General features: G+C 37.3%; 1 protein-coding gene across 2 annotated transcripts; it reads left to right on the plus strand.

The window, feature by feature from the left end:
- Positions 1-1,524: 1,524 nt before the first annotated feature.
- Positions 1,525-14,021, plus strand: LOC106963781 (E3 ubiquitin-protein ligase TRIM21-like). Of its 2 annotated transcripts, none has more exons than XM_015058867.1 (11): positions 1,525-1,779; positions 5,555-6,053; positions 8,217-8,400; positions 9,037-9,132; positions 9,717-9,806; positions 9,898-10,041; positions 10,876-11,023; positions 11,766-11,813; positions 11,884-11,910; positions 11,989-12,164; positions 12,957-14,021. In XM_015058867.1, exons 2-11 carry the CDS (start codon positions 5,578-5,580, stop codon positions 13,323-13,325), a joined length of 1,758 nt encoding a protein of 585 aa, XP_014914353.1. In that variant the 5' UTR covers positions 1,525-1,779; positions 5,555-5,577; the 3' UTR covers positions 13,326-14,021. The 2 variants fall into 2 exon arrangements, with proteins under 2 accessions (XP_014914353.1, XP_014914355.1); XM_015058869.1 differs by having other exon boundaries at positions 5,567-6,053.
- Positions 14,022-15,236: the final 1,215 nt, after the last annotated feature.

Here is a 15,236-nt window from a genome sequence, read left to right on the forward strand (position 1 = left end):
TATTATTATTAGTAGTAGTATTACTATTAGTTTCACGCAAAAACGTGAAGAAAGTGTGACAACTTTGCCGAAATATATTGTTTGAGCTTTTACGGTGTCCGTAGTTCCCCAGACAAGCGCGCCGAACAAGCGCGTGCTTGCTACGCGCCTGCTTTCTCAGTGCTCATAACGAGCACGCGCGTATTTTGCCGCCTGGGCGGTGGGGGAGCTACCGTATCTGATGGGACAGGTCACCTAAAACGCGGAATGTCCCTGGAAATCTGGGACGTCTGGTCACCCTCCTCAACATAGTGACAGTTGGTTGAGAGTAACGTTTTGTGAATTTGACTCAAGGACTTTGGTAATGGTGACTCTTTATGACAAAGTGATGGATAAATGTGCCGTGTAACCTGTGAAGGTTTCATATTGTCCCGTGAGCAGGTGTGGCCCCACCTGAACAGAAAAAGAGTTCAAAACAATGTTTAGGTGGAGACTATGGAACTATGAAAAACAAATCCCAGCTCTAATATTTGTGATAAAGAAATACCACACAGCCTTACATTCATTGAATGGTGAGTCACTTATATCCTAGTAAGTCTTTTGTGATTTTATGCGAATGAGGTCATCTAGAGTTAAATCATTCAAGCCACAAATACAAAGACCTTTAGACAGGAAACCTCTAAATACAAAATAAACAATCTAACTTATAATCTAAGTACTAATTGTGATGCTTATTGTTAGCTTTGTGGTTCCATACAGTAGCAGATGGTTCAACATCAGCGGCTCTACATAAAGGTGAGAACCTATGCCCAAAAATAATTAAACACTGGAACTTGTGTTTTACAGCAAGTTTCAGCTGAGGTTTTTTTACTAATAGCAGAAAGAAGGGATGCACCGGGCTGCTATTGCCACTGAATACATCTTGTATTAATCTGCATCATGTATTTGTCACTGGTTTCTCAGTTCTCTCTTTTTTCTCTCTTTTTGCAGGTAGAAGCAGACTTCCTGGGTGTTTTCACTTTATCTGTCTTTTCTAACTTTTCATCCTGTCTCTCTTCCTTTTTTCTTCCTCTTGTCATTTTTTATGAATATATCACACACATTTCCATATATTTTCAATATATTCTACCATATATTGCTCATAAATCTTTACATATATTTTATGATTCCATATAATTTTCCATCTATGTAAAATACATTTACCACAAATTGATATGTTTACATATATTACCATTACATTTTCCCATATAACTCATACTACATGATAGTGAATATTTAAAAATGAAAATTATGGGATATTAAAACATACATATACATATATATTTGTTTTTAATACATTGCAATATATGGAAAGTGGCAGCCATTTTTATATATTACATGAATATATATTGTATAATATCAGTACATCATTCTATATATTTACAGAACATAGCTTACTATACTTAAATAACACATTACAATATATTTGAAGTATCGTGCTCAGAGTTTGCCATGACTGTAAAAGCAACGAACTGTGTCTGTCTGTCCCATCTTTGCTAGGATGCAGAAAGCAGATATGAAGACGGATAAGAGAGTGTTTGGAAAACCGCATACCTGCTGTGTGGAGTCGTCGCACCTGTCCAGCAGGTTGGGCTGGATCCATTCAGCAGGTGAAGGGAGTGGTTAAACACACGCTGAAGGAGAAGAATGACACGAGGGGAAAAAGGTTAAGTTCTCATTTAGAACATTTTGGAGCCGAACTTCATCGTTTACGGCCACTGAAGGGCAGGAAAATCGGACGTTTTTAGTCGTCAAGAAAAGGTAAGACAAGCTGTAACAGGCTGGAGATGTAGCCACATGATCTGAGCTTTTCTGTTATTAAAGTGAAGGAGTGGGGCAGATAAACAGAGAGTTTATGTAAAATAAACTGAACCAGTACTGAATGACAGAGATACAGTTGGAGCGAACAGGTGGGAATATTTACTCTCTTAATGCTCTGTGTTTTATGTTATTGAACAGATCACATTACTGCTACGTCTCCCATAAAATCAAAGTAAAGGAATTAAATGGCAGATAATTACCTTAATTGTTGACCAATTAAAACTAAAGACCAGGAATCAAGGAAAGTTATGTGGGAGATTTTAAGCATAACCTTTCATTGAATTCATTTTCAATATTACTTTAGACAAAGTTGAGCCGTGTTTTTATTTATTTTCCACAGGAAAATTGTCATTTTCATAGCTCTGTGCTGTTAAAATGTATCTACATCTAGTAGCTATGAATGCAGCAGGATGAGTGTTCATATTTTTAAAAAAGTCAAAATTATATCTTTAGTTTTTTTTTACAGTAAGATAATGGTCTGTGAAACCAAATGACAAAAAATATAATTTCCACTGCAAAAGCACAAAATCTGACTAAGTATTTTTGTTTAGTTTCTAGTTTAAACATCTTAGTGCACTTGAAAAGAGATAAACCAATGTAGAAGTAACATGTCAGGAAGAAATAGCAGGTTGTTTTGCATCAATAATCCCTCAATATTGATCCCTTATTAAGATGGGAAAATGTCTTTTTTATAAGTGACAATCTGTCAGTTGAACTAGGACTTTAAGGAATTAGTGAAAAGTTTTTTTTATGTTCCTGCAAATTTACCTTAAACTTAAGTTTTGTATTATTTAAAAACTAACTTGTACTAAGACATCTACAGTAGAAACTAGACCAAAAATACTTGGTAAGATTTTTACAGTGTGGTGATTCCTTTAGACTGTGTTCTGTGGGGGGATTTTTTTTTTTTTTTTTTTGTCTATTCATGTTTAGATTATTTATCTTTGTGACGTTTCCAAACACAGTCGAGGTTAGCAGCTTCAGATAAAATCAGTTTTCCGTTCAGACTGGCTCTCCAGCTGGACTGATTTATGTTTTTGTACAGAGTTAACATGTTTCTTTGCACGTTGTAGTCGCTGAAAGTGTTGAGTCATGTTACAGGAACATGAACAATCAGTGCAGTCAGCTGACTCTGCGCTGCATACCTGAAGCCTGAGCTTCGCCACAAGCCAACAGGTGCTACCTGCACTGCAGCTGGTCTTACTGGTTCAACTGTTAGTTCCTCCTGGGAGAGAACGTTTGAGAAAAAGCCTCTCTATTTGAATCAATACTGTGCTTAAAAGTACAAATAAACAGAGGAAAAATGTAATATAATAAGAACATAGAATGTATTCTGTAAGACAATAGTCTAAAATATCAATAAGTGTGCAAACTGTACACTGCAAAAAACAAAATCTTATCATTTTGGTCTAGTTCAGGGGTGTCCAAAGTGTGGCCTGGGGGCCATCTGTGGCCCGTGAGATGATTCTGTTCGGTCCCAGACAACAAATCAAGAATGGTAACTATTTGACCAGTGACCCAAAAAATGTGTGAATTGTCCGTTTTTATTTTAATAAGGCAATAAATAGCCTGATGCTCTTTTATGTTTTGGGTGTTTAGAAATATACAAGTTTCATAAAAATGTAGTTTATTGTTAAGCAGGTAGAACAAAAAAATATATATAAAAAAAGCACAAGCAAATTTTTGCATTGTTAATTTAGTGAAAAAGTGTCCTGCCTGTTGTTTAAATTTACTAGTTTTGGCCCCCAGGGCAAAAAGTTTCGCCACCAATGGTCTAGTTTCGAGTGTAAATATCTCAGTAAACTAGAAAAAATAGAAAATTAACTTACAAGTAACTTTTCAACACAACATAGCACACATTCTGAATTTAATTAACTTTAAAGTCTAATGAACATTTAACACTGGAACTGGAAGACATTTTAAATATCCAAAATAAATAAACAACAAATAAAATTTATTATGAAGTCTCTGTAAACAAACCTGTACTTCGAAAAAAGGCCTAAGCAGCAGGCTGAAGACTTTTGTCATCCAGTTTTTGGTAGAAAGAGAGAAAAGAGAAAAACGATAATCCATGCAAATGGGAATTATTGCACTCATTTTAATGTATCATGCTATTAATTGATTTTTTTTGCTTATTGCGACAGGCCCAGTATCCGTGTTTGTTTGTTCATTTGAAGTGGAAATCTGTAACTCTATAATTACAGATTTATGTAATTCAGAAAGTCACATGTGGGCACCAGGAGTTCGTGCTTGAGACTGCGAGGCTTTTTTTCGGATCTCAGGCATGTGATAGCTGACTAACCAGTGACGTTACTGGCAGCAAGGACTGCAGATGTTATCAGGCAGAGACCAAAATAGCCTGCATGACGTCACAAAGACACGAGTTTTAAAGACGACAACAAAGGAGTTAATGAGGCTGCAGATTAGAGCAAGACTGTTTGAAACGTTCTGATGTTACTCTCCTTCATTATTTTTACTCTGTTTTATATCATTCAAAACATCCAGACGTCGGCTTAGCCAAAATGTTTTGTTGGCAGTGAGAGCAGGAAATAATGAACTGAAGCAGTTTTGTAATATGATAAAAGTAGACTTCCTTATGAAGTTAGGGAGAATGTTTAAGCAGTCTGACTGAAAAAGTCTTTCCAAAGACGTTTCCTGAGTTACAGTGCAGTGTAAAAGTTCGCCCAATTACAGATTTCTTTAATCTAGCCACTACCTGTATTGGCAGAGAGGCCAATAACCTAACGTGCAAAAAACCCAGAGAAAAACATCCCACGTGCAGGGAGACCTAAAGTCAAACTCAGAACCTGAATGCTGTGCAAAAACCTGCCCAACCTCGCAACCTTTAACTACGACACATAAAAACTGTTTATATCAGACAAAGGCAAAAATAAGTTTCAAATGATGATTTATAAAGAGAAAAACAAACAACTATCCAACCTTGTTACTAACCTCTTTTTTGTTTAATTTGACCCCTCACATCCAGGTTTGATTACTGAAGATACCACTTAAATAGAACCTGCTAAAATATCTCAAAATGCAACACATCTTAGGTGATGAGTTCATTAAAGAAAACCCAAATGCATAGCAGCAGATTCGTTGAGTGGATGATGATTTATTTAAAAAGTAAAAACATAAAACCATGGGAGCACTGGGAGCCAGAGGAGAACAAAAACATCAGGAACAAACAAAGGCACAAGGAGCAAAATTAAAACAGGAGAAACCAGTGAGGAGGCATGAGAAAAGGGGAGCTAAATACTGAGATTAGCTAACGGGTTGCTGGTGTGAGGGGAGAGAGACAGAAAGTGGCACATGGGGCGAGGGAGTAACAAGGAATAACTAGACACAAGAAAGAAATAAACATAATAAACTAAGACAAACTGAACAAGGTTTATCTAATCAAAGAAAGAGACTAAGAAACATATAGTAATAATAATAATAATAATAATAATAATAATAATAATAATAATAATAATAATAATAACAATAATAAACTAGAATCAAAACAACATAAAACAACCCAGGTTCTGACGTTATCACCTGCGTAGCTATGGTAGCGAATCTTATTGCTTATTGTCTGAGAGAGTGGGAGCATGTAGATATTAAAGATAAGGGGTCTTAGGATTGAACCTAGAGGTCCCCCACATGTGAAATACGTTTAAATGATTCATCCTGTTTATGTTTGCTTGTTTAGTCTTTCCATCTAATCATAATGTATTTTATTCAGGAAAAGCGGCCATGGCTCTTCCCTCTGCCTTTCTCTCTGAAGACCAGTTCACCTGCTCAATATGTCTGGAAATGTTCAACAACCCAGTCTCCACCCCGTGTGGCCACAGCTTCTGCCAGTCCTGCCTCTCTTCCTACTGGGACAGCAGAGGAAGAGGCCAGGCTGCCAAGGCTTACCAGTGTCCACTGTGCAAAGAGTCCTTCAGCAAGCGCCCAGAGCTCCAGATAAACCGAACCTTGAAGGAAATCACCGAACAGTTCAAGCAGATGTCACAGTCTGCTGGGGGAGCCGGAGGAGGAGGGGAACATCTCAGCTTGCGGGCCCAACATTCAGGCCCGTCTCCACCAGTGAGACCGGGGGAGATGCCAGAGCGTCTCCTGGTAGAAATGATGGCACGTTTCCAGGGGCTGACGCCGCCTTCGCCTCACCAGGGCTTCCAGACGCAGAACAACCACGACCTACCGCCACCCTATTCCCCTCCTCTCAGGTAACTCGGTCACACCTCCAGAGAGATCAATGCTGAGGTGGTACGAAGACATTACCTACAGGTTTGCACCCATTATCAAATCAAATCAAATTTAATTTGTATTGCACATTTCAGCAACAAGACATTCACATAATAAAAACACAAAAATACAAAGTCATAAAACATACAGTCAACAATTGAAACATTTCATTTAGTCGAGTGCCATCATTAGATGTTTCATTTATGATGTTTTAAAAAGAACTCTAACCAGGTGTTTACTCTAGATTTAAAGGAAGTCAGTATTTTGCCTGTTTTGCAGTTTTCTGGAAATTTGTTCAAGATTTATGGTGCATAGAAGCTGAATGCTGCTTCTCTGTGTTTGGTTCTGGTTCTGGTGATGCAGAGCAGAACCAGAACACCTGAGAGGTCTGGAAGGTTGCTATGATGACAGCAGATCTTTACTGTATTGTGGTGCTAAGCTGTTCAGTAAAATAACAGAAATATATTAAAGTTGGGGTACTGTGGTGGCGCAGGGGCAAAGCACAACCCATGTATTGAGGCCTTAGTCCTCATGCTGGTGGTCACAGGCTTGATTCCCGGCCGGGTGACATTTGCTGCATGGCTTCCTCCTCTCTCATAGCCCTCCTTCCTGTCAAACTACTTTCAAATAAAGGCCATTGGAGCCAACAAAACCTTTAAAAAAATAAATATATTAAAGTCTGTTCTCTGAGCTACAGTGTAAGGACTTCAGAACTGGTGTTATGTGCTCTATCTTCCTGGTTTTGGTCAGAACGCCAGCAGCAGCGTTCTGGATCTGATTAATTTTTTAGGCAGACCTATGAAGACACTGTTGAAGTAATCAATGTGACTAAAGATAAGTGCAGTTTCTCTAGATCTTGATCTAATCCTGGAAATGTTCTTCAGGTGATAGAAGGCCGACTTTGTGACTGTCTTTATGTGGCTTTGAAGGTTCAGGTCAGAGTCCATCACTACTCCCTGGTTTCGGGCCTGATCGCTGGTTTTTAGTTGTAATAACTGAAGCTGAGCACAGACTCTAGCTCCTGTTTAGGTCCAAAGATAATAGCTTCAGTTTTGTTTCTGTTCAGCTGGAGAAAGTTTTGGCACATCCACACATTTATCTGTTCTAAGCATCTATTGAGTGATTGGATGGGTTCAGAGTAACCTGGTGACATCATAATGTAGAACTGTGAATCATCCACGTAGCTTTGGCAACTTATTCCCTGTTATAACCTGAGCTAATGGGAGCATATATTAAATAAGGGGACCTAGGATTGAACCCTGGGGTGCCCCGCATGTGACTTATCCCTTTCTGGAACTTTCCTCTATGTTACTCTCTGTTTGAAACAGCTGAAATCACAAAAATTAAAGAAACACATGTTAAAATGCAGATGTTAAAGTTGGGCTGGATGATCTGGTAGAAAAATGTTCCACAGTGTAATTATTTCATCAATCAACATCAATAATTTTTGATTGTTTTCTTTTTTAGCTAAAAGATTTGCTAGAAAAACTTTATACATTTTGAGGGGAAAAAATCACTTTATGACAACAAATATCTCTTCAGCACAATGGCACATTAGGGCTGTTGTAGTAAGACAAAAACATAAAAGAGGGGTAAAATTATGTTTACAATTCACTGTCAGACACTGCAGTTCCATAAAAGATTAATTATTTCCATACACTGCAAAAACACAAAATCTTACCAAGTAATATGTTGGTCTAATTTCTAGGGAAAGTATCTTAGTACCCATGAAATAAGCCAATATGTAGCTTTTCTGTTTTCCATAAATAATTCCGTAATATTGATGAAAAAGTATTAGTTCCACTGGCGCTGTTACCTAGCAACGCCTGCCAAGCCCAGCCCGTCACCTAGCAACCCAGTTCTAGTTCCACTAGGAGATTATTAATTTGTAACATGGGAAAAATGTCAATAATCTGCCAGTGAAACTAGGACTTTTTCATCAATAGTAAGGAATTATTGACTTAAAAGAAGCTCATATATTTGCCTGAAAATTAACTTGTAAGTTATTTCAACTGTACTAAGATATTTGGACTAGAAACTAGATATAAATGACTTGTTAAGATCTTGTGTTTTTGCAGTGAGCTTTCAGTTTTCTCTGATTTCAGAGAATTTATGAGTCATGAAGAGTTTTGTCTCCAATAAAGGCGCGGCGCCACTCAATGTGTCCCTGACGGCCATTCCAACCTGCCGCTGTGTCCCATCCACATGAGAGGCCTGGAGTTCTTCTGCCGCACTGACAACATGTGTGTGTGCAGTGTGTGTGTGGAGACGGCAGACCACCGAGGACACAGCGTCGCCCCGGCTCAAAGAGAGTGGCACATTAAGAAGGTGTGTGTCTGTGTTCATGTGTGTGTTAGATGCTGATTTCTAACTCAGTATCAAACAATAAGGCTTTACAAATGCACAACTTTACCACAACTTTAAATCTAAATTGATTACACTGCAAAAAAACAAAATGTTACCAAGTATTTTTGATCTGCTTTCTTGTACATATATCTCAGTAGACTTGAAATAAGAAAAAACTAACTTACAAGTAACTTTTCATCAAGATATAGGAGCTTGTTTTAAGTCAATAACTCCTTAAAATTAATTTATAAAAAACTAGTTCCATTGGCAGATTATTTAACTTATTTTACTTATAATAAATACAATAATCTGCCAATGGAACCAGTACTTTTCCATCAATATTGAGGAATCATTTATTTTCTTTAAAAAAAAGCTCATATCTTTCTGAAAAATTGCTTTGCATTTATTCCAAGTGTACTCAGATATTCGTACTAGAAACTAGACATAAAATAATTGGTAATATTTTTTGTTTTTTCAGTGTAAATTTTTAAAAACCCAAAGCTTTCTTCAAAAATCCAGTGCAGCTTCTCTGTAGGATTATTTCTTTTTGTGATTGTTTTTTTTTTTTTACATGTAAAAGGTTTTATTTTTATTTTAAACTTTCTCTCTTGTCTCCAGTCGCAGTTAGGAATCCATGAGATGGAGTTGAAGGAGCTCATCTGCGTGAGAGAGAGGAAAGTGGAAGAAATACGCAACTCCATTCGGGAAATAAAGGTGAGCTCTCCGATTTTATTATTTGAGTCTGTCATATTTTAGAACGACTAATCAGATTTGTATCAAGTAGATAAATAAGTCCGCTAAAATTAAACTTTGTCTTTACAAAATGTACAAATAGCCTCTGATAAAAGCAGTCTTTGTGTTGATCATGTATGATCAACCACTGGTAGTCCATGGGGTAGTCCAAGATTTTGTGTTTTTGCAGTGTACAGACATAAACCTGCAGTTTTTGTTAAAGTTTCATAAGTTTTACATTGAAAGAAACTGATTTGGATTTATTTTTTTTGTCTTTTACCTGAGCATTTATGTTATTTATGTGAATTGTTTTCATTTTGTTTTGTAAAATACCAACATCTTCACGTAACTTTATATTTTGGTCCGTCTGATTATGTCATTTTTATGTATTAAATATGATAATTTTATCAGTTACTCAGTATTTGAGTCGCCTTTTTACCAAATACATTTCTACTCTTACTTGAGTAATTCTTGGATGGCTACTTTTTACTTTTACTTGAGTAAAAATATGTTTAACTTGCTGCTCTTACTTGAATCTAATTTCTGGAGACTTCTGATTCACTCAGGCTGCGGCGGAGATGGAGACAGATGGAGTTGTTTGTGCTTTGACGAAGCTAATCTCTACGGTGGAGCACTGCCAATCCAGAATCTTGGAGGTAAATAATCTGACAGATTAATTATAATAAAATAGACATGTCTGATGGTTACAGAACTGCCTGTTTTTATTATTTCGACTCTTCCCACCAGGTGATAGAGATGACTGTCCTAACAGCAGAGAGCAGAGCTCAGAGTTTGCTGAAAGAGCTGGAGGAGGAGATCACTGCACTGAAGAAGAGGAGCGCAACTCTGAGCCAGCTGGCTGTGTCTGAAGATTATGTGCAGTTTTTTAAGGTGAGGAAATGTTTAACATATACGATAAAAAAAATTAACACGAAAAATATGGGTTGAGTATCTTGGTGTACAAACACCAAGATACTCCGACTGATCGGAGATGGATGATAAATAAAGGCATGCATGAGGAAGAGACGTAATCAATAAGAGTAACTGCTGGTAAATGATTCTGGCTTTTTTTCCCCTCAAAATTCTAATTCTGACTTTTTTCCAAGGTAAAAAAAAAAATCAGACCTCAAAGGAAAAAAAGTCCAAATTCTGAGAAAAATAGTTTGAATTTTAATGGGGAAAAATTTAGAATTCTGAGTGAAATAAATTTTTGAATTTTGAAGGAAAAAGTTTTAATTTTGAGGGGGAAAGAGTCCAAATTTTGAGAAAAAAGAACAGAATTCTGAGGGATAGAAAAGTTGGAATTTTGAGAGAAAAAGAATGATCAGAATTCTTTTTTTATTTCAGTGGCCCTAATTTTCTGCTGTACCAAACTGCTGTATGTGGAGGAATTAAAATAATTAATATCCTGAAAAGAACTCCTTGACTATAGTAAAGCACGGTGGTGGCTCAGTGATGCTCTGGGGTTCTGACACCACTGCAAAAATTCTTGCCAGTGAAGAAAAAACATTAATCAGGAAAATATTATTCGTGATGAAACTTGTGCTGGAAACCAAAGTACCTTCCAAAACCAGTGTGAACCCCAGCATAACTCAGATTCCACCATGGATGCCCTGCAGTTGTTTTTCTGAATCCTTTTTTCCTCTGTGAAGAAAAACATTTTCAGAATGTTTTCTGCTGCAGCCGACTGACCAAAGGAAACTCTTTGGCGTTTTCTTTTCACAGACATTCCCTGCCTTGTCCTCGCCCCCACAGGCGAAGGACTGGTCCAACGTGTCCGTGTCGTCTCAGTCCACCTCTGAAGGGATTCTCAGGACCGTCAGTCAGATGGTGGAACGTCTCCAGCTGGACATGCTGAACCTGCCAGAACCCTGTAAGTTCACAACCAGGGAAACATTTACCAGGAAAACTCTTTGATTTTTTTTCTTTTTACCAAAATATTTTTATTGAGATTTCCCACTTTGGAAATACAATCATGTACCAATCTGAACAAGCTTCTTTCATAATTACTACATGGCAGTAACATAAACCTGCAAGCCCATTTTGGGGAACAACTATTCCAATTTGGAGAAATGAGAAAACAATCCCCCCACCCCCAAAAACAAAAAAAGCTAAATAAAAAAAAAACATGGCTTCTCAAAACAACAGGAATAACTCACCATTATTTTAGGTCTAAATCCTCAAAAGCGAATGAAAGGATCCAAAATTTTCTCAAATAGTTGTTTGGATTCCTAATATATAGAGTTGGGTAGTAACTAGTTACATCTAATTTTAAAAAAGTAGGAGTATCAGTTAATTTTTTGGACAGCTACTTATTACTTGAGTAAAAATATGCAGAAGTAGTTCTACTCTTACTTTATCCACTTCTGATATCTAATATTTTTTCCATTGGCAAATTAAACAGTAACTGCTTTATCCACTGGGTGGCGCTACGTCTGTAAACATGCTCCCAATCCAAAGATATGCACCTTTTTTTTGCAGATAACATGTTTATGTCTACAAAATTACATTCTAGGATATTATATTTTACTTAAGAAATAAAATGCATGGATTATATGTTTACATATTAACATATTTAACGAATCTCAACTCCTCTATTCTTGTTTTGTTTGCAGGCAAACAGCAACCGTCACCAGCTCCGCCGCTCCCTCGGCCAATCCCAAGTAAGCCTTTGACCTTTTACTGAACTATTTAAAAATACTGAAAAATGAATAATTTTGTTTTTCTTTGCAGGGATAAGAAGGATTCAGGAATATGCAGGTAAGGGTTGGTAAAAGACTTGCTGTCCATTTAGTATTTTATAAAGAGGAATTAATCGTGAATGTGTTTATCCTGCAGAGGACATCACCCTGGACCCCGGCACAGCTCACCCCCGCCTCATCATCTCAGCGGATGGGAAGCAGGTCCAGTGCGGCGACCGCCATCAGCTGGTTCCAGACAACCCAGAGCGGTTTGACCGCGTGGTGTGTGTGATGGCCCATCAGGGATTCACCTCAGGACGCCATTACTGGGAGGTAGGAGGGGCGGCAAATACATTCACTGAATACAGCAGTAGATTTAAACTACCAATAACCTGCAAATACTTGAAATCCTCTCAATAAACACTCATAACTGTCCATTTTAATAATTCAAACACTGAAAATACTTTAATATGAATAATGGAAAACATCTTGGCATGATTGTAGAAACATCCCCAGTCCTTCTTATCTCTTGGCTGCTCTTGGGGGTAACAGCCAATTAATGGCACTTAATAGAATAGAAAAGGAAATGAAAGGATAGGAAAGTTTTAGATTTCTACAGGAAGATGCACCCAGAACGAATCCATGCATGCAGAACTGGGGACCATCAACCTGCAACAACTTTACTACATCCTAGGAATTTATCTGAGCTCTTTGGTTACATTTATTGAGGTTTAATTCCTTAAATAAATGTTTAACTCCATAGTAAAACTCAGAATCTCCTCTGAACATTTGAGTTAGAACAGATTTCACCTTCTCATGTGAAAAAAAACATGTAGAATCTGTTCAGTCTGAACAAAACCTTCCTCTTCCTTCTCTTTTTAGAGGCAGTCTGTCAGGATTTCCTTAACTACCTTCAGTATTTTCATAAAGTCTGGAAAAGCTTCACATCTTAAAATGCATCACCACCAATACTACAAAACCTGCAAAGACAGAAAAAAATCAAGATATAATGAACCACATTCACGTTGAATGTTTTTAATTAATTTCTTACTTCTTGACTTTAGCTTGAGCAGAACTGATTACCTGACATGGAACAGTCATGTTTTCGTGTCTGTCCTCTTCCAGGTGGATGTGGGCAGTAAAACCGACTGGGACCTGGGCGTAGCGAGCCGGTCCGTCATTAGAAAGGGTAAAATCCCAGTGAGCCCCGCCCACGGCTACTGGTTCCTCAGCCTGCGGGATCGGACCGACTACGCCTTCAGAACGGATCCGGCCACCAGCCTGACAGTCGCCACCAGACCGTCGCGGGTCGGCATCTATATAGACTGCGAGAAAGGACTGGTGTCCTTCTACAACGTGGAGGCCAAACTGGTCATCTTTACTTACACAGACAGTTTTAAAGACACCATCCATCCGTTCTTCAGCCCCTGCACCAATAAGTCAGGGCAGAACGCGGCTCCTTTAGTAATCTGTCCTATTGCAATAACAGAATGAATAAACCACTGTTCATAATCTTCACTTATGTTGAATGCCAGAGCTGATTGTAAATGTTTCTGTTGTAGAAATCTGAATTTTAGTTCTTGCTTTTAGTGAATGCTGAAAGAAATATTCGACTTGAGAAAGTCAAAATTACTTCAGATTGTTTGTATGTAAATATAAAAAAACTATTGGCAATTGCTGTCAGTTTGTTTTTAGTTTTCTGAAAGGTGCAGTGCGATTTAATGGATGTAAAGTATTAATACAGTGTAGCTCTCAAACACCTCTGTTGAAATATTAGCATTTTGTGTTGTAAATAAATAATTTGAAAACATATTTCTCAAAATAATGTGATGTTTTTATCCTGAACAGCTCAACTGCAAGTCAAACAAATCTGTTACAAGGAGTATCAGAATTAAAAATAAAAAAATCTATAAGCTGGTTCACTTTCTGTTTACATGTTTAAAGCAACGGTTTAAACATGTCTTGCTTTAATCATAATTCAATTTCAGCTTTGACTTATTGAAAATGGTTTTATCCAACGTGGAGTCACCATTATTCCCTTTGTTTGTCCGAAGCTGGTTTCAAAGTGTCCAGCAGGTGGCACTGTGGAGTAAATGGCTTCTTAATTCTACGCGTTAAGCCGCATAAGAGCCGTCATTTCTGTGGAACAGCCGTTGGTCCCGATCTGAAGCTGTAAAGATAACAGCAAAAACTTAACTTAGTAAGATGACCTTGGAATAATCTATAGTGTTAGTAGACAAAAACTACTAACAAAATTAGTATTTTTGATTATGTATACAGATAATCTTGGTTAAGCCCTGCGACAGACTCGCGACCTGTCCAGGGTGGACCCCGAGATGGGCACCAGCACCCCTCCCGACCCCACTGAGGGACAAGGGTGTAAAAAAATGGATGGATGGATAATCTTGGTTAAATCCCACTGAATTGGGAAGAAACAGCGCCATCTGCTGTCGCTGGTTGTACCTACATTGTACAGCAGGACTTCTCAAAACGGGGTAACGTTTGCGAATGAGTAGACAAAATATAACATTTGAGTCATGTTACAGCTTGCAGCTAGCTATATTAACTTGTGTATTATGCTCCTTTGTTTGTTTTCGCCATGTTTTGCTGGCAGTTACTGTGTTTTGTTCGATTTTATATTAACGTGTTCAGCTAAGCTAGTATTCAGCTAAGCTAGTAGCTAACTGTTTTGCAGTTTTCCAGGTAAAACTGATCTCATGCACAATATCTCTACTCTATCCACAACAACTGAATTGCTGTGGTATTTTCTGCAGGTACGTTAAGTACTATTTGGGAATGTTGCGAAAATGTCCTGATAACTTTTACAGGGTTTTATTTTTTTATTGTTCACGTTTGTTGTACAATGTTTAACATATAAAAGAAGCTATTAAAGTGACAGACAAAATTAGTATTTTTGATTTCTATTTTAAAATATTTTTTATAATTTTTAGATATTTCTTTTTAGCTTTTATTAATCCACAAAACTAATGTAATATTACTTTTGTATTAATATGTCAATTATTATTTAGGGATGCATTACACCAATATGAAAATATGGGTCCGTACTGAATATCCGATGTAAAACCAATATTTTGTGTATATTTACACACACTTCACAACATTTTAACTCCTTGTAAAAAGACCACCCCACTGACTTCACTGCTGTTTTTCTGTTTCAGTTAAACATCCCACAATCCTGCTCTGTATCACTGTCACATAACCCAAAGCATCGTCCCCTTCCCCTCCAGAAACAGCAACAAGATGGAAAAACATATCAGTTTTATCAGACCAATTTCAATATGTTAAAAAATGACAACCTCTTCTGTCTGAACACACTTCTTTCTTCACTGTTGGTATGAAGATATTTGGATTATTGTTAGAGAATTAAGTATTCTCTAACAATAA

Source organism: Poecilia latipinna, unplaced genomic scaffold (genome assembly GCF_001443285.1).
Source record: "Poecilia latipinna isolate Pla-1442-1.1 unplaced genomic scaffold, P_latipinna-1.0 Scaffold1580, whole genome shotgun sequence".
Lineage (NCBI taxonomy): Eukaryota > Metazoa > Chordata > Actinopteri > Cyprinodontiformes > Poeciliidae > Poecilia > Poecilia latipinna.